The sequence below is a fragment of the Filicampus tigris genome, chromosome 4 (genome assembly GCF_054856515.1).
Source record: "Filicampus tigris isolate MCC_2025a chromosome 4, RoL_Ftig_1.0, whole genome shotgun sequence".
NCBI classification, from domain to species: domain Eukaryota; kingdom Metazoa; phylum Chordata; class Actinopteri; order Syngnathiformes; family Syngnathidae; genus Filicampus; species Filicampus tigris.
Genome location: NC_141220.1, coordinates 1,053,982 through 1,074,408, shown reverse-complemented (window position 1 = coordinate 1,074,408; position 20,427 = coordinate 1,053,982). Strand labels below are relative to the sequence as shown.

The 20,427-nt window shown below is 39.4% G+C and overlaps 1 protein-coding gene across 1 annotated transcript in view; it reads left to right on the top strand.

Moving 5' to 3' along the window:
* The window catches only part of vps4a (vacuolar protein sorting 4 homolog A), an 86,991-nt gene extending 67,625 nt beyond the window's left edge, over window positions 1-19,366 (top strand). Inside the window, exons 10-11 of the mRNA XM_086027433.1 lie at window positions 1,930-2,070; window positions 18,660-19,366. Coding sequence (XP_085883559.1) covers window positions 1,930-2,070; window positions 18,660-18,761 — 243 coding nt within the window. The 3' untranslated portion in view covers window positions 18,762-19,366. The remainder of the gene's footprint in view (window positions 1-1,929; window positions 2,071-18,659) is intronic.
* The last annotated feature ends 1,061 nt before the right edge of the window (window positions 19,367-20,427 follow it).

Here is a 20,427-nt window from a genome sequence, read left to right as displayed (position 1 = left end):
ACGCCTCCCTAGTGAGGTATTCCGGGCATGTCCCACCTCCAGTAGACCCCGAGGATGACCCAGAACACGCTGGAGGGACTATGTCTCCCGGCTTGCCTGGGAACGCCTTGGGATCCCTCCGGAAAAGCTGGAAGATGTTGCTGGGGAGAGGGAAGTCTGGGCTTCCCTGCTGAAGCTTCTGCCTCCGCGACCCGACTTTGGATAAGCGAGAGATAATGGATGGATGGATGGATGGCATAATTGTGGTTGTCTAAGGAAGATCTGAACTTCATATTATTTATTTTGTCATTTTATTTGAATATAAGATGTCGGGACAGGAGGATTGTGCTCAGTGAGAGAAATATTCTGGCCCACCCTGATTTTTCCAGGCCCACCCATTAGCCACGTTCTGGCTCCGCCCCTGGTGTACGGTAGTTCTTCATTCGAAGTCTTTATGTCCTGAAGAAGAGACTGAAGGGAGAAACCCCCAGAAACAAACAAGAACTGAATGATCAAAAATCATTTCAAATGAAGAAAGCGAGTCTGGTGAAGTCAGTGGGTCACAGGCTTTGATGTGGTTATTGCAAGTCAGGGTTATGCCACCAAATATGTTACTCACATTAAAATAATTTAATAATGTCCGTTGCAATACTTTTGCCCACTTTAAAAGAGGGTGGCTTCAAACAAAAGGTGCTCTGTACTGAGCTGTTTATTTAACACATCTAGATGTAAGTACCATGAAATAAAAGATGGAATTCCAAACGTTTGGTGATAACTTTTGATCAGAATGTCTTCAGTATACAACAAAGACAAAGGAATTGACGTTGCCGTTGCAATACTTTTGGAGGGGACTGTATATATTGTTATTCAATGCATAATAATGTCTATTTTTGATGCTGAATGCAGTACAGGCAACGCTGAGCTTTTGCTTACTCGTGCATATTATACAGTTGTCAATTTCATAGTGTCATTCTTAGCAGTTAACAATTGAAGATGTTTTATTTTGCATTTCAATTTTGAACAAAGACTAAAACTCTTGGAGTTGTCAGTTTGATTTTGCACTTTTGTTAATTTATTGCAAATGAATCCCAAATTCAGAGTAAGTTGTCTTTTATTATGGACTTACACTCTCTATTGCCGATTGACTGTTCTGCCTTTTGACAGAACTAAACGAAAGGTCTTTCTTTCAAATGACCTGTCACTGGTATAATAGAAATTTGATGTGTCAAAAGTAGGAGTGGTATCGGCTACTTGGTATCGGTATCAGTCAGTACTCGTACTGGTATCGGTCTGAAAAAAAGTGGTATTGAACATTCCAACATAAAACATGACATAGCCCCGGTTGATTGTATCACCAAGATCTAAGTAAAGTTGGAGGCATACTTTATGTAAGAGCCCAAAAAATGTCTCTTGGAGCCCTACACTAAACCTTTAATAAGAAGCCCACTATTTTGAATTTTCTTTTCAATTTGGGCTTATATTTGGGCCTACTATAGAGGTCACATTTTAAAGAAGTCCTCTAAAGATTTGATCAGATTGCCTAGAAACTGCACCTATTTCATCTAAAGATTTCAAGATGCAAAGTCAAAGCAAAGATTTTTTTATGTTTGAATGAATTTGCCATGGCGATGCGCTGTTTAACATGAAAAAATATGATGATGTTGATGGTTTAATATGCGTGATAACATCAAATTCGGGCTGGTAAAAAAACCCATCAACATATGTTCGAGGTTTGTTCAAATTTTCAAAATGCCAGTGTCCCAACCTGCTGGCCGTTCACAGCTGCTCTAATTTTTAATACTTTGGTCTGATTCAAGTTATTCCTGTGACCACTATAGGTTTGTCTTGAATAAACAGTGGGGTGCCAACAGTTTTGTCCACGTGTGTATGTATTATTATTACTCTATTTATGTGTCCTACTTACACCCACTGCTGTTTCCACTCTTGCAGATCCGCGGCCCGTCCCGCAGCAACAACCAGGTCATGGTGGACGACCTTTTGACGCCTTGTTCACCTGGTGACCCTGCTGCCCTAGAGATGACCTGGATGGATGTGCCGAGTGATAAGTTACTAGAGCCAATAGTCTGCATGGTGAGCTATACACTCATTTCAAGGTTATGTGTTATGGTTCTGGTGGTGGGGGGCACTTAAGGTACGGGAACGAGTGAGAACAATCAGATTGAGATGGAGTATTTCTTGCACAACAGGCGGCGAAAGAGATGGTGGTCACAGATTTGTGGGGGTAGCTGATCAGCAACTAAGAGCTGAGAGTTGAGTCGCTGCTGGTTGCTTCTATTGGTCTATCGATCACGTGTCAATCGCGATACATATTAAAGCAACACTGTGTCATGTCATTTTTTGTTGATTATGGCGGCACCATGTGTACAAAAGCGGTAGTGTTTTGACAAAAATCAACCACATTTCCCATGCGTGCCAATGCGTAGTGTCATGAAATCCTGAGCCGGCCTTATAGTGAAAGGAGGAAGTGAGTATGCCGTAAAGCAATTCAGGACATTTGTGTTTTTTCGTGTGCCAGGGTTGATCCCATCCTCCTCAAAGTTGCTTTGTGCCAATAAAAACGATACAGACCCCCTCAGGGCATGAAGTTCCATTCAACTACTGTACTTATAAGTCAATGTTTCATCGAAAGAGTTGTGAAAACATTTTATGAAGGTCGATTTCTTGCCCAGTGCTGCTTTAACCCATTAAGGACGGGAATGCATAACCGCGTTTCTACCACTAGAGTGGGAGCGCTGTTGGGTCTTTCTACCCTTAAAGCCGAGAGCGCGTACGCGTCATTTTCTTGTTATTTAATTCTCGGTCTCTTAACCAATAAAATGCATCAGGGTTATGCCACCAAATATGTAACTCACTTTAAAATAATTTGATATTGTCCGTTGCAATACTTTTGCCCACTTTAAAAGAGGGTGGCTTCAAACAAAAGGTGCTCTGTCCTGAGTCCTGCTCTGTCCTTACGACACCATCACGTGTCGTAAGCCCGCGGCGGATGTTCCGGAATTCTTGCGACTCATAATGGTGGTCGACTGTCGATCATGGGAGCTCTGAAATGTGTAACTGATATAGACGACGTGCTTGTGTACTTTGAACAAGTAGAACCAGTCAAACATGATATATAGTTAAGATATGTTTGTATACAATGACAAAATCTACGTCTTTGTAACAGAATAGAGGATGGTAATTAGCCCCTCAATTTTTTTACATTAAAAATAGTGCTTATCTTGAACTGACACTATTTTTACATCTTTGATTGAAAAAGTAAAGATGAATAAAATCGGGCCTGTGTGCAAGCCACACTAAGGTCTCAAATTCTTTTGGAATTATGTTTCTGTCTGCTACAGGGGCTGAGATTTTGTAGGTGTTGAATTTCTGGGAAAACTTCAGGTTTTCAAGGGTAATTCCAAAGACGACCTTAGATTTTGGGGAGCTGTTGAGCCAGGCGCTTTAGGCCTTAATGGGTTAATATTGAATTGTCGGTCCAGCCATTTTTGTCGAATTCGACCTTGACCCTCTTATGTGGAAGTAAATCAGATATGTATCTGATGCGATCAATGCCCTCATTTCAGCTGTGGCGATTCATCTACTTAATTACTGATAATAACGTAATAAGCCCATTTCTACCACTACAACAGGGCTATTACACAAAATTATTCAGGGGGCCACATTAGGGCTGAATGATTTTAGGAAGAAAAAAAAAGACAGATATTGATTGCGATTTTGATCTGATTTGCGATATTCTTGAAATCAAGCTTCAATGCAATAGTCACAATGTACAGTAATATTTACAAACATAACACATAATGTCACTGTGCCATAAAAACATGAAAAACTATTACTCTAATAATGCAAGGACACTGAAGGGATTTTGTGAGGGTGCCAGTCTTTTTTCAAGTCTTTAAAAATGGTTCAAGGCAAAACCTACTGTACTACTTGCCGTCAAGTATAAGTATGCATTTTTGTGTAACCGTGTATATGATAATACTTTTTTTTAACCCCAAAATGTTTTACATTTTGTACTGATAGACATTTTTTCAATATTTTTTTCCCATATTTTTGCGAGCGACTTAACTGTTTCCAACAGAGACCGAGGGCTTAGCGAAATGGCCTGAAATTCATATCATGGTATTAATTGAATCTTTTGATCCTAACAGTAATGGTGAGTGTAAAAATCATATTGCGAATATTCATGATTGGGTTATTTAAATGTGAAATGTTAAATATTTCCTGTTGAAAAGGGTCAGAAAACAATCATATTCATCCTTCTCTCTGCTTCTGTCGCGGTTTTTTTTTCATAGTTTGGCCGGGGGTGCGATTTGTACTCTGCAGCGACTTATGTGTGAAATTATTAACACATCATTACCTGTATATCATTTCACATGTTATTGTAACCCACATAAAGAAACTAGGGCTGTCAGACGATTAAAAATTGCAATCAAATTAATCACAGCTCAAAAAATATTGATTGTAATTAATCGCAATTCGAACTATCTCCAAAATATGCCATAGTTTTAATGTAAATTGTTGTTGGAATGGAAAGATAAAAAGACACAAGACAGATATATACATTCAACATACTGTTCATATGTAATATATTTTATTACAACAACAAATCCTCATGAGATGAAAATTACCATTTTTAAAATTATTACCATTATTTCTGTAGTAGACAGTATTTGTATTCACTACAAAAACAAAAACCCAAAAGGGCCTTAGAACAGTGACATAAATATTTCAAATGTGTGCAAAGAAAGTGTGTGTGTGTTTGTAATGTACACGTTAATATGTGGCCCTTGTAATATTCTTAGAGTTTATCTTTTCCGAGTGGTCCCTGAAGTGCACGCGAATGTGATTGGTTCATAACGCTGTGCTATGCTATCGTTGGTATCAGCATGTCGTGTGTTCCTCCTTTAAACTGACTTTATGAACACAAAACAAGACAGCCCTGTTCTCTACTTATCCTCACTCGCTGAGGTAAACCAATTTATTCACATTTCTGAGATTTAAACCTGCCCTCTTCTTTCGAAATGGTTCCTTATACTCTGGCGGGCCTCCGCTCTGCTGCTCATTATGCACTTCTGATTGGGATTACGCATCGGCGGTCACACAATTTTATTATTACGTGACGAAGGCAACTTGGCTTCCGGGGGGGACGTTGTGTAATATAACGTAAGCATACGGTTCAGCCTGTTGTTGCCTCTATTCTATTTTTTATTTTAAATTGTCCGTTATTTAAATTTTAAATGACATGTCTGTTCTTGGTATTGGATTTTATCAAATAAATGTCCTCCCAAAATGCGACCCATACTCCAGTGCAACTTATATGTTTTTTTCTTCTTTATTATGAATTTTGTGGCTGGTGCGACTTATACTCTGGAGCGACTTATAGTCCGAAAAATATGGTAATCAAATCTATTTCACAAATAAACATTGTCCCATAGCAAAGCTAAAAAGATTAAAATATATAATTCTGAGCCCCATTATTGTGTAGATCTCAAAACTCAGTACTCTCTGATGCAAAAAACATTGATGATTTTGTAAATATTAAATATTTGTTTGACATCGAGCTCTTCGTCATGGCTAACGTCAGCCGTTAGCCTGCTCCGGTGTTAGAGCTAGTGTTGTTCCGATTCCACTTTTTGGGACCCGATACCTGGCTGTGCAGTATTGGCCGATGCCGATACTGGCCGATGCCGATACTGCACCGATGCATTGCCATTTGATAAAAAATCAAAATATAAGCACTATTTTTCTTGTCATTCTAAAGAATTGCATACTCACTTGAATGTAAAATTATTCATATTTAAATCATCACTTCAATCAATCAATCAATCACATTTTATTTATATAGCACTTTTCATACATAAAAATGCAACTCAAAGTGCTTTAAAACATTCAAAGCAAAACATTAAAAAAATATATATATATGTATATATATATATATATATATATATATATATATATATATATATATATATATATATATATATATATATATATATATATGTGTATATATATATATATATATATATATATATGTATATATATATATGTATATGTATATATATATATGTATATGTATATATATACAATAAAAAATATATAGATAATTAGAAAAAAAAACTTGTGAAGTATCTGTTGTAATAGGGCTGCTCGATTATGAAAAAAATATTACCACGATTATTTTGGTAATAATTGAAATCACGATTATTCAAACGATTATTTTTTGCTACAAAACAAGAACAGGTTTAAACATGTAAAAAATATTAAAACAACATTCTTTGAAACACTATAATAATTTAAGTTAGTTTTGGACCTAACAATATTTATTTATTTTTTTTTTTTTTAATTAAAAAGTGCAAATTTATAAATTATAAGTATGGTTTCTTTGTATAAACAAACAGCGCATTGGAGTTAACTTGCCATGCACTTATAAATTGCCAAAGTAGTGAACTGGTTGGAGTAAAATGCCAATTTTGACAGAATAACAGATATGCTCTTCATCTATACATTTAGACCTTTGTCTGGAGCCTTTTTTGTTTTGTTTTTAAAGTAGTATTTAAGTAATTTGCTTCTGATAAATTATAAATTTAATATGCCGATTGGGTCAAACTAATTTAAATGTTGTCAGTTACAGTAGGCCATATATGGGCCATTCTACTGAATTGGTTCAAATTCAGAGTTGGAAAATGTGTGAAATTTGTATTTTATGTCAGAAAAACTTTTATTATATTCATGTTGCACCATATCTAAGGGGCACAAAAAAGTGCAGTCAATTTTCAAATTGTATTTTCTAGCTTTTCCCTAATATCTTGCTTGTCCATAAAATGTGTCACTACCGAAACACACAATTACAGAAGAATAAAAATAATTCTACTAGCCGATTCCTATTGTTTTCCATTCCCCCCTCTTACAGAGTATCTTTATCAATTAATATATATGGTTTTGACATCAAAACCAATCAAAATGAATTTTTAACAGAATTTAATGACTTTTTCCGAAATAAATCAAAATTTATATGCTATTGTTCATTGTAGAATGTAGAAAGTTGATCAAATTGACTTCAAAAGTCATCATTAATTAAAACAAACATACCCTTAACCCCATAACGTGAGGACGGCCCACCGAGGGGCCCTCCATCATCTGTCAAAACAAAATCGCTGATGCATGTTGTCAGCTGAGTACATGTTATACATCTTTTAAAAGCTGAGTTTCTGGAGATTTGAATGGTACCCAACATTTCACAATGCAATCATATCTGCAGACTGAGTGAGCATCTATGTTAGACAATCGTAGATCAAAGAACAAAATGGCGACTCACCATAACATCGTCATAAATGTTCACAAAAATGTCCAACTCCATCAAACATGGTCCCATTGCGTCGACAAGGGTCCAGTCAAAGTATTCCGGTAAAATAGTGAGTCCATGCCAAGCTTTATATCCATATAGCCACGTTATCTGCAGCTGCAAACGTTACCAATTTCCATCAAATATCACTATTTTTGATGCATTTGTGATCGTAGCTTCACTTAGCATGAGCTCATTAGCCACTTACACATATCAAATGAAAGATGTAATCCTTGGCCTTTGATTGACACCTCACTTTAGCCAATCTGCAAGGGTTTTCCCTTCCAAGAGACCTACAGAAGCCAATGAACGGCCGTGCGTAAAAAAGTCACTCCCATTACATATCCTTACGTAGCTTTGGCTAATCGCAGCGGAACTGACTGGTGACTGACGCATTGGATAGCCAATAAAATTCTTCAAAAAACGATATGGGGTGTGTCTCTTTGAATAAAAGAACCTCGTTGCGTAAACGCCTCCTTTTCGTGCTTCATTCTCCTGCGCCCTGTGCGTAACAAGACTCTGCTATCGCAAAGCCTCCTTTGCTGGTTTTTGTTAGCGTGTAAACATGGCAAAACAACAGCAAAAAAAGAACTACGCCATAGTAGCATAAAAAAAAATCATAGCAGCCTTTTTTCCACAAGTATTCACCCAAATGGGTGCACAGGTCACCCAAATGGAACATTTGGGGTTCGCCTGTACCTTTCCTTAGGAAAACATGTGTAAAATGCTCATTTTTTGTCGGATTATTGTCAAATTTGAACTGGAACTTGGGGAGACCTCAAGCTTTTATCCTGTAGTGTTTTCAAGTCCTACTCAACATTCTAAATTCATTTTCAAGGCAGATTTTGTGAAAAGAAATTAGACGAACATAAGATTCGTCTTTTTTTTCTGTTTTCAAATATCCATAGTTCAGTGACAGGAGCACTTACACAGATTTTGACTGTTTGGGAGAAAAAAATCAAAATGTTATCTTCAAAAAGAGACAAAACTATGCTCATACTCCAAATGGTTCAAGAACCGCTACAAATTTACTTTGGGTGCACCTTTTTTAGGCGTTTTTGGAAAAGTTGCCAAAAAGTTGCCCTCTGCTTAACTTAAACAATCACTATCAAAAATTGTTGGTTGATAATTCAATACTTTTTATTTTTGTTAAAACATCTGTTTTTTCGGTAGTGACTGCAACATTTCAGTAGTGACCTTATTTTCGCTGCTGTTGCAGTAATACTTTGTTTGAGGGTAGCATTGTAATCACTTAACTAGTTTTGCTATATTTTAACTTTTAACATGTATTATTACTAATGAAACATTATTTTTTCCATTTTCTACTGCTTTGTGTTGTACTCAGCGTTGCGGGGGTTTGGAGTTGATCGCAGCTGACTTAGGGCAAAAGCAGGGTAGACGCTGGACCGGTCACCTGTCCATCACAGGGCTCTTCATCATTGAAAAGCTGTGGTTTCACCTTCCAGATGAAAATTTAATTGGAATGACAAACATTTTTGTAACATACATTTATTTCCCTGTATGTATGTTCCCTCTCTCTCTGTTTTTTGAGAGACATCCGGTGGTCTTGTCTTTTCCTCCATGCTCTTCTGACGTTCCTTTGCTCTGTGCTGGAGAATTCATTCAAGATATTACTAAATATGCAAGGTCTGAACACGTCATTGTTTTTTAAAATTTGATTTTCATTGTGGGACAGCAATTTCAACCATTTCGGTAGAATGGCTCATATAAACTGTATTACAATATAATGAGCAATAATATATTTGCAAATTGCATTTGAAGCAATTTGAAACAAAAATAAACACAAAAATGTTGACTTCATATTATAGACTGCACAAGAAATGTAACTTAAGTCACAATAATAATGTTTAGCATGGTTTCTATTTTTGTGCTTTTAAAGTAGTGTATATTTGCATAAGATATGTTATTTAAAATAAATCCCTCGTGCAGATTGCGAAGTGGAGTCTGTGCCCTAAACATTTGGAAGGCTTGTCCTGGGAATAGATTCTGTTATCTTTTTGTGTCTCTCTGATGTTGATGGATGGGGGTTTCTGCGTACAGCGTTTCAACGTTGCGCATGACGCCAAATCTGACACGGTGTTTTCTTGCTTTGGTGTATCATAACATCATCGTAAACCAAACGATGGTTGAATAGATTCGTCGCGTTGCCGGTGGGTGCAGAGACAACTTGCACTTTATACGTCTTTGCTCACCGTCTTCCACGGCGAACCCATGTAAGCAATGAAAGTAAGTGAAAGTGAATGTAAGAAATGTAAGCAAACAAGCGATTTCTTGCTTGTTTACAAGTCGTTCCTGTGGCGGTTCATGTGCCATTTTTAGGTCTGTTACTCTGTTAAAATGTTGAGTAGGAGCGTGTGCAGTGTGACTTGCTGGGTGCGGGGTACAGGCTGGATGGCTGGCTAGCTAGCTAGCTTGGAGAGGGCAGCGCGCCGCAGTAACTTGTGAGCGCATGCCTAAAAACAACTCAAAATCAGTAATCCTAATCGTTTTTTTACGATTATGCCAATTTTGTAATCGTGGAGTGTAATAATCACAAATGTAATTGAATTTTGATTAATTGCACAGCCCTTTGTTGTAACATATACACACACAGAATATGTGTGTTGAATAAACACCCTATTTCCATAGCTCTTCGTGCTGGTGAGATTGCGACATGGGCTTGATATTAACATGCATGTGCATTTGGATAAGGCTCTTCTGTTTCCCTCCAGTGTGCGGCTCTCAAATATGCACGCTGCATTCAAAGAATGATACCAGTATCAATAACCAGCATCGGCGCTTAAATACTGGTCGGGATACTTGCAAATACCAGTATCAGTATCGGAACAACACTAGTTAGAACGTCTGCTAAATTGCTAAAGTAGTTTTACTTTTTTAGTTATAGTTTTTGTCTCGATACGTATTGATTGTAATACACATTTACTGTTTGTTGCTGCTGGCTCTCCGCCCTAACGCGGTTCTCGCCAGACGTCTGTGAAAAGTCGACTGTATACCTAAACACCTATTTGGGGTCTATCCCGACTCTGCATTTCACTTTAGCAATTGGTACGCTTAGCGACTCCTTGTTTGCCTCCTCGGTGAAAACGCTACTTGTTAGTGGGGTCGTTTATTTATCACCACAGAGGAGAGGATCCGCAGCACGCAGCTCATTGCTGCTGCTTTGTACGGAGTTACTTATAGTAGAAATAAAGTCCGTGCTGCTGCGGCGCAAGCTAGTTTAGTGCCTAGCATTCAAGACACGATGATTTTTTTGTTTTAAGTCAGTTCAGCGCTGGTTAGTGTGATCTGCTCACATTTTTGTAATTTTGGTTCCTTATTTATTTTTTTTTCTCCAAAAATGCAAGGCCTGTCGCATTGCTCAGCTTCAGAAAACAGGCGAGCCACAATTGTTTGTTACCGGAGCAACTGTGACGTCAATTTTCAGTTGACACATGACAAAATTGCTGCCCCCTGAGATGGCTAAAAACAGGTAGATTTTGCTGCTTAGCTCATACTCCACAAATGCAAAATTAATCTGAATGCCGTGTTTAGATTAGTGTAGGCGCATAGAAGATATTATTGGAAATAATATGTTAGAGTTGACTTCCACTTTAAGCCGTTTTTCCATTGTTCCACACCTTGCATGGCCACAAGTGGTCACTTTTCGATTACGGGGCAGTGCTGATACAATGGAACCACTTTTCAGAACCTCCTCCGAGATGGTTCCAAAAGGCAGGCCGAGTAGGGCCGCGACGCCACTGTTTTCTGATTGGCCAACAGATGTACAGTACCTGTTTCTTAAGCGATGCGGCAAGGAACCCCGCTGCACCTGCCCATTTTAAGCAACAGAGCTGCCCGCATGCAAGTCATAGAAATACAGTATACATTACACATTTTGTGTTTTCCAAGAATACTTACCATATTTACAATTTCATATTGTTGCTGTCCTGTGAAAAGAAACGTATCTCCTATTTTAGAAACTTTTTTTAATTTTCACATTAATGCGTAACGCGGAAACACCTCATGTAAAAATAAGAAAAATATGGAGAGAAGTGTTTTACACATGACAGTGACGATATGTACCAATGGATGGAATAATGAGGCTCGTGGTAAAAAAATCATCATAGTCACCCTCCAGCATCCAAAGCCGCAGCCCGGAGCGTCAGCGGTCACCTGGCCTGACGTGACCCACACCTGGGCAGGAAGTGGCTTGGGGCGGCCGTTGAAGGGCTACGGACGCTTGAGGGTGACAACAACAAACTTGAAGAGGTGGCTGAGTGCATGAGAGCACGCTGTCATTCAAGTAAATGGACCAAGCCAGCGGATACCCCCGCCCCCACCCCCGCAGAATATTTAGTCCCACAACCAGCACTATTTCATCCATTGGTACTTGGAGTACACAGTACATATGAAATTGTAAATATGGTTAATAGTTGTTGTAAAACACAGCATATGTGTTACGTATATACTGTGTTTTGAGGTCTTGCCAGTGGGCTGCTCACTTTTGCTTTAACACAGAAATTGATTTTTCGTCTGTGTGAAAGCTTCTGTTTGTTTGATGGGCTCATGGCCACATCATGCATATTTAGGGATGTCCCAAATGATTACTTTTTTCCCGATTAATCTATCGACTATTTTTCCCGATTTGTCGATTAACCTTTTTTTTTTTACTAATCCAGACATTTTTGACAATTAATTTACAAAACCGCTTTTGAACACTTTTTTTTTTTAAATTCTTGATTAAAGTAAAAAAAAAAAAAAAACTTTTGAACTTGAACTAACACTCACATCTCTTTTAGGCAAGCATCATGACGTGTGAACATGAATGAAGGTATTTCTCTGTCTATGTATTATCGTGAAACAATGTGTGAGCTCATGTTAAGCAACTAAAAAATAAATATTGTAACTCTTAAAGTGGAAGTCAACCCAAACATATTTTTTCAAGAATTTGCCCAGCAGGCCCACAAGTTGAAACAAGGCATTCTGATGAATTTTGCGTTTGTGGAATATAAATTAAGCAGCAAAATTCACTCGTTGTTAGCCATCTCTGGGGGCGGCCATTTTGTCTTCTGTCGACTGAAAATGACATCACAACTGCTCACAACGACCAATCACAGCTGACCTGTTTTCTGAGTCGTGATTGGTTGTTTTTGGTTGGATTAACACCTATTCCACAAACGCAATATTGATCAGAATGCCCTGTTTCAACTAGTGGCCTTGCATAGAACATATTCTTGAAAAAAAAAAAATGTTTGCGTTGACTTTCCGTTTAAATAAAAAGTCCACTGATGAGCTCCCTCCATAAATGCAATGGGCCCCATGTCCTGGACAATCATTTTAAGGACACTTTGTGTGAGTTGAGATTAGGGATAGACTGATAATGCTTTTTTCAGGGCCGATACAGATTATTAGTAATCAAGGCGGCCGATAACCGACATTTGAAGCTGATATTTATTTGTAGAAAAAAGGGGTAAAATGGTGTCAAATTTATGAAAAATAAAAACTCCAACACTTGACTTAGTTTAAATGCCTTTAAGCCCATGTTTATTAAGCAACTTTAGTGATTTACAAGATGTTAAAGCTTGTCTAGATCTTAAAAAATAGACAACTTTGTTTTAAGTCTCACAAAAAAAGTGCAGGGAGCTCCCAGGCTCAGCTGCATGTCTTATAGTTCGATGAAAACAAACATCTCCTTACAATAAATAGTTTTCTAAAAAGCCACTATAACTGAAATGTTTTTCTTTCACACATCTTTGTTTTAAAATTCAAACACATAAAAGTGAATCCTCACCGCAGCTACTAGCCAGAAAAAATAAGCATGGTTCCAAGACCGGACTTTCACATGCAGTACTTTGCCGTCAATTTTTGCACCATGTACAGCACTTGGAGCGGTGGTTGTTTTAAAGTGTTCTATAAATAAAGTTGAGTTGAGCTTTTCATGACGTGGCTTTCACACAGACACGCACACACTGGCACTCAGTCACGTCTTTTATCACCATTTCCCTATATTATAAGCAACTTTACTTCTCTCAGGAGCCATGTCGTTCACAAAGCAAATTAACTGTTGTGACATTGGGGGAGTGGTTAGCTTGAGCCGCAAGGCAGCTTACTGTGGCGAGCAGAATTGCCCCTTGTGTTTATATGACATGGAATGGCTCATAGTAATGTTACAAGTGAGTTATAGTAGACTGACATTTACTAAAATTTCGGCAAAGTCTAGTGTTGTTCCAATGCCATTTATTGGCCCCGATACAAATTCCAATACCCAGCTGTGCGGTATCGGCCGACTTTTGGAAGAAAAAAAAAAAAGGATATATATGACCATTTTTTTCTTGTAATTCTAAAGAAGTGCATACTCACTTGGAGGTAAAACCATTGCTATCATGGCTTGGTCAGACTTAAAAACCTTTGTGAAACAGGAAAAAATAAGAAATAATATACACGAGGTATCTTTGAGAGAGATTGTGTCGTATTAATTACAAAAGCTATAGGACATTATTATAAAAGTTTGTTTTATAATAACAACAACTTATAATAGCAACAACTTCCGCTCCCAAATCCACTTTCAAAGCCAAAAACAAGCAGTAGAAAAATCCAAAATTGAGCAGGGTTTGTTGCGGTCCATTCCCCTTGTTCATGCTCGCTGCCGCCTCAAGCTCTCGGTGCTTGTTCACATGTTTCGACCTCAGATGTTTTATCAGATTTGACGTATTGAACCTGGCCACTTTAGTTCCACCTCTTGCAACTTTTTTGTACTCGCTGGAGTTTCTATGTTCAAGTACAGTAATTCCATATCGCCTCCGGCATTATTTCTCCTGTACCTCAGTTTTTTTTTCTCTCAACATGAAAAAGCAACCCCGCCATTAGTTAAGAGCGTCCGCTCTGGGCCAATAGCGACGGCTAATACTGAACAGTCACCATACACCAGTGTCGTGAATGAGCAAGATTCAAGACGCTGCATTCAATGTAAATTGAGCAGGGTTTGTTGTTGCGGTCAATTCCCCTTGTTAATGCTCGCGGCCGCCGCCGCAAACTCTTGGTGCTCGTTCACATGTTTCGTTCTCAAATGTTGCATCAGGTGTAACGTATTGAACCTGGCCACTTTGGTTCCGCCTCTTGCAACATTCGCTCTTGCTGGAGTTTCTATGTTGAAGTAGTTACATATCGCCGACATTATATGTTTCCCCCCCCCACACACACACATGAAAAAGCAGCAGGGAGCAAGACACAAAGCGCTCCACATTCAACGTTCTTTTCTAGTACAGCATCGGGAAATGGCATCGGCACGTTATTTGTAAGTACTCGCAGATACCGATACCAGTGTTTTAATGTGGTATCAGGTTACTTCCCGATACCAGTATCGGAACAACACTAGCGAAGTCTATTGCATTATCTTGAACTACTAAGTTGCCGACTTCCGGCACATGCCTGGTTCGTCCAGGAGACACAGAGAGTGAGCGAGCAGGGAGCACACACGCAGCTTTATGCTGATTGGCTGTTAAGCACTGCACAAGGAACCAATCAGATGGTGCTTTGAGCAGGCCAATCTGCCTGTGCAGGTAGGGCCAGTCGTGCAGCAAACAAAGAGAGAGAGAAGCACGCTGCAGCAAGCACGAATAAAGCAATTTATCGGCGTTAAAATAAAAAAAAAGGCCGATGCCGATAATCGCCAAAATGCCAATTATCGGCCCCGATAATCGGACCGGCCGATAATCGGTCCATCCCTAGTTGAGATGCTCTTTCTGGTGTGCATTCCCCCCCTTTTTTTTTTTTTTTTTAACTGTGTAAGTAAGTTTGTAAGTTTGCTTTAACCTTAAAAATAGACAGATAAAGCAGAGCGCATACTGAAATATTATCACAATGATTTTGAAAAGGCTAGGGTCAGTGTTTCCTCTAGGTTTGTTTTTTTTTTTAAGCAGCGGGAGCAGCACATCATCCTAAATACGATGTGCATGCCGTGGTGTGCCCGGGTTCAGAGACGGTGAGACCGAGAGCTTTGCAGCAGTGTTTTAGATACAGCGTGTTACCATTTGTGGCTACATAAAGCAATGGAAGTTATGTTAGCTGCAAGCAAAAAACACAATTTGACTGGAGTGAAATAGCTAACATTTTCCCCAGAATGCATAAAGCTGAAACACAACACTCATTTTGACTGGAACCCGCTGCTTCGAGACATGAAACTTTAACGATGCGAGTTAATAATGTTGCACAAAACAGCGACTTCAGTATAACCTGGTCATATTAGTTAACAGTTAGTTAGATGAACTTACGGTCCTCTAGCTTTTTGCTTTCTGCCGTCTTCCAGCAGCACCTGGGCGACAGGCTACAGACGACCAACTCGTTTGACTTATCGTTGAAATATGTCCATACTTTGGACTTTGTTGTCCGCTTTTCCACTTTGCATCAGTCCGTCGCCGGTGGCATTTCTGGGCGTTGCTGATCTATGGCTTTTGGTTTGCATGGTAGACTTTTAAGTTGCACTTCCGGCTGTAAGCGTCAACTGTATTTACTGACTTTGGCTTTCTGACGTGTTCCTGAGCTCATGTGATGTGATATCCTTTACATGTCGGTTTTTGTGGAGTGCTGCCTGAGGGATCGAATATTGGTTTTCCCATATTCTCCGAACATTTTGATGATGAATGGACCATAGATGACAAAATCCCTAAATTCCTGCCAATTGTACGTTGAGGAGCATTGTCTTTAAACTGTTTGACTATTTTCTCACTCAAGTTGTTCACAAAGAGGTGAACCTCGTCCCATCTTGGCTACTTACTGACTGAGCAATTCAAGGAGAGCCAATCATGGTACACACCAGCTCCCATTCTCTTCACCTGTGGGATTTTCCAAACAGGTGTTTAATTAACATTCCTCAACTTTCTCCGTCTTTTTTTGCCACTTGTCAGCTTTTTTGGAACGTGTTGCAGCCATGAAATTCAAAGTCACTGATCATTTGCTAAAAATAAGTTGATCAGTTTGAACATTGAATGTCTTTGTAGTGTTTTCAATTAAATATAGGTGAACATGATTTGAATTCAATAATTGTAGTTGACGAGTGTTTTTATTTAACACAGCATCCCAACGTCATTGAAATTGGGTTTGTAAAACACACAACCACTACGCAGCTTACATAGGACAGGGGTTGGTCTATCGTTTTTACTGGCACTAAGCAACTTTGAGGCGGATGGGATCAACCCTGGCACAAAAAAAAAAATACAAATGTCCTGAATTGCTTTACGGCATATTCAATTCTCCTTTCCGCTATAGGGGCGGAAGTCGATTTGAAGGTCTACGCGCTATTACTGGTGTCATGGCAGAAGCCCCAAAGCAAACAAAAAAACAAAAGTATTGTTTAAACAAAATTAGATTCATTACCTCATCGCTATTCATCTTTCACACAGCCACTGAAAAAAAAAATGTAATTCAGTCCAATTTGCAATCCAGCGAGAGCTCCAGATTTCACGACACTACGTGCTGGTGCGTCAAAACACTACCGCTTTTGTCCACATGGCGCCGCCATAATCAACAAAAACTGACGTGACACAGTGTTGCTTTAGGTTTAGTTAGTTTTAATAGGGCGGCACGGTGGTCGACTGGTTAGCACGTCCGCCTCACAGTTCAGAGGTCGCGGGTTCGATCCCGGCTCCGGCCTCCCTGTGTGGAGTTTGCATGTTCTCCCCGTGCCTGCGTGGGTTTTCTCCAGGCACTCCGGTTTCCTCCCACATTCCAAAAACATGCATGGTAAGTTGATTGGATACTCTAAATTGCCCCTAGGTGTGATTGTGAGTGCGGATGTTTGTCTCTGTGTGCCCTGTGATTGGCTGGCAACCAGTTCAGGGTGTCCCCCGCCTACTGCCCAAAGACAGCTGGGATAGGCTCCAGCACGCCCCGCGACCCTTGTGAGGAGAAGCGGTACAGATAATGGATGGATGGATAGTTTTAATAGACAGTACACACTTGAGAGACAGTAGTTTTAATTTTGATTCATGTGATTTACTTGCAATAGAAAAAACTGAAATCTCATACTTTTATACAGGCTGCAACTGTGTGTACCAATACAAGGTTGTTGCAATAAATACAATGACAAATATTGAAGCCATAATCTATGGTTATGGGGTAAAGATTGTGTTGTGCAATTGAACACTATGCATAATTCTTCTTATCCTATTACATAATACGCTGCAATACCAGACGTGCGACAATGTTCTTGACAAAATGTAATATAAAATATGGAAATTTGGACAAATGGTTTTGGAAGTAAACAGAGCTGGGCACTTGACCCCTTTTTACCTTGATGACCCTCCACCCTTTACCTGGGTACCCTTCCGGCCATGACCCCGAAAAAAAGTGTCCGTGATTGACGACGCCGCGCGAGAGATGCTAACGGCAGAGGCTTTTTAAGGATCTGGCTAATTTACTATTCGAACCTGCTGTGGACACGCTTCAAAATGCGCCACTAGTACTTTACTACTTACCCAACTGCGTGTGCTTACTTCCATTGCGAGCCCCGGGGTTGGTTTTGTCGTATTGTATAATTATTTGGGTCCAACAGACGGCCAGAAGTCACAGTCAACAAGTTACTTATTTATTTTGCACACTTCACGGCCTTCAAAATAAAAGCATACCAGCAAACCACTATATACAGGTTTGCTACGCCGTATTTCCGAAAGTAGGAAAGACACCAGAAGAAGTGCATGAACTCTACCTTGATGTGCCAGCGTCATCCTTGAGTCAGTGCTGCGCGCAACTTGAATATACTCGTGGACACAAGCTGTTTTGAAACTAGTCGGGGGGCGTCGCTTCAAAAAGGCAGTGACAACAATGGATATCGTACCTGCTACAACCATAAAGGGTTAAAATCCCCTTCCGGCCTTGCTGAGTCCAACCATTTTTTTCAATTTGTCACCATTCACCCCCTCCCGCCCCACAAATGGGCATCCGGAGGGCCCGACCGGTCCGGCCCCGGGACGGACTGCCCAGCTCTGGAAGTGAAGTTCTGTACGTTGGCAGCTCTGTGATTGTTACTTGGTTGGTCTGTAACGTGCGGTGTTAAGAAAAGAGGGTTGACGTCACGCTATACAGCACACAGGCTTATCTCTCGTTGGCTGCAGGTTGCAAAGTATGAGTTGCGTGATTGTTTTTTGTGATTGGCAGTATTGGTCGACATGCTGCTCACGTACCGGTACTTTTCCACGGAAATCGTCCCAACGCGATCGGTGGCCGAATGATCGGTGCACCTCTAGTGTAGACAAATCACAGTGGCTAATAATCAGATGATGTCATGTCAAGACAGTCATGTTTTTCTTCTTTCCACTTGCAGGCGGACATGCTTCGATCCCTTTCCACCACTCGTCCAACAGTCAACACTGAAGATTTGCTGAAGGTCAAGAAGTTCACAGAGGACTTTGGGATGGAGGGCTGAGTGAAAGATTTCGCTGACCTTAAAAATGAGTCAAACTGTTTCAAGCACCCACACCTCTGCCATCCTCATTGTACCAACCCCTTATAGCCTTCAGGCTATCCCCATACTGCACACTTGGTTCATTGCCTCTCTTGGGTTTCAACATGAGGACCCACAACAACGGGTTTCATCCAGAGAATCATCCACTCTACTTGTTTTGAATCCTTGAGTACTGACCAAATGCTGCAACGGAAAACTTGGTGTGACTCCCTATTTTAGATGATGCGCCATTAAAAAGCTGCTGCTTCAGTGCAACACAGGTGACAAGTGGTAACTGAAGGATTCTACACTTTTGTTGCATTTTGGTTCACTTGGATTGAAGGAGAATGACAATGTTTTACAGTATTTAATGTCTGTGTCTACATGTACATCTCATGGTATTTAGAATGATTTGTTATATTTGTAGGTCATTGCTGCCTCAACTGCAGATATGCGCATCAGGCATTTCAATGGGTGATACTTTTAAATATTAATTGATACTAAAAATCTATGTAGCAAAGTCTGTCTCTTTGTTGAAATTAAAAATGGTCAAACGGCTCAAAGCTGTTATCGACCATTCAAAACCATTACATTGCACGTTTCATGTCACATGCTCTTCATATCAGCATTCGTAAAGGATGCAAATTAGTAACCATATTTATTCTCATAGTCAACAGACAATGTCCATTTGTTGATAATTTAGCACTGAGTTATTTCCTAAAAACAATTTACTAAAGTCAAAGGAGATTGCTCAAGCACATCTTTGTAGCAGTTTCTGCTCCCGGTTCTAATGAATACATTGCATACTAGGGCTGTTCGATTTTGCCTAACAAGAAAATCCAGATTATTTTCTCTCAAACTCGATTTTCCGATTAGGATTTCTTTATAATGAAAAATGAAGTATTTTGAATGTCTTTTATTTAAACTTAATTTTTCTTTCTTTGAACTCAAAATGCCAGTCAATTTAAGCTTATACACACAGAACAATCCATTGGGATTAACAGCATTTTACTTACACAATAGATTTCAGATCTGTTCAAAATCGCTTAATCGAGCAGCCCTCTTGCATACTCATCCTGCAGCATACACTATTTGATTTCACTCAATTAGTCATGTAGTTGACGAGTCCAAGTTCCTCCTCTCTTGGTGAAGGCTCAGAGACACATGCCAGTGCTCTGGAGTATCAACCTGAAGACTATTTCAACTTCATTTATCCTGTTGTCAGCTACTGTAAATTGACTGAAAATGGAGCCCTTGTGGGACTAAGAATCTTTATATCTGACCGGGATACCATCTTATCTGCAAGTAGTGGACTATGTATGGTTTGAGCGCATCATTGTAGTCATGTGAAGGTGCAACTCACTGGAGGGTCATCGTTAATTGTTTTTGTAGGGCCTCGTTAGACGACTGGTCATGTTCACATTACTACTAATTTAAGGCGCATTAATAAAAATTAACATTTCACTGGTTTTGGATACTTTTTGACATGGTCTGTGTCATCAAGAACAAGTACTGTAGTATTAACATTTCTGCCATGTAGATTATTTTAGGGGCAGTCAAGATGAGGCTATTGGGTAGGAAAACCTATTATCTGGAATTTCATCTTAAAAAAAAAAAGTCTGAAACCATCCTGATCATTTGAGTCAGT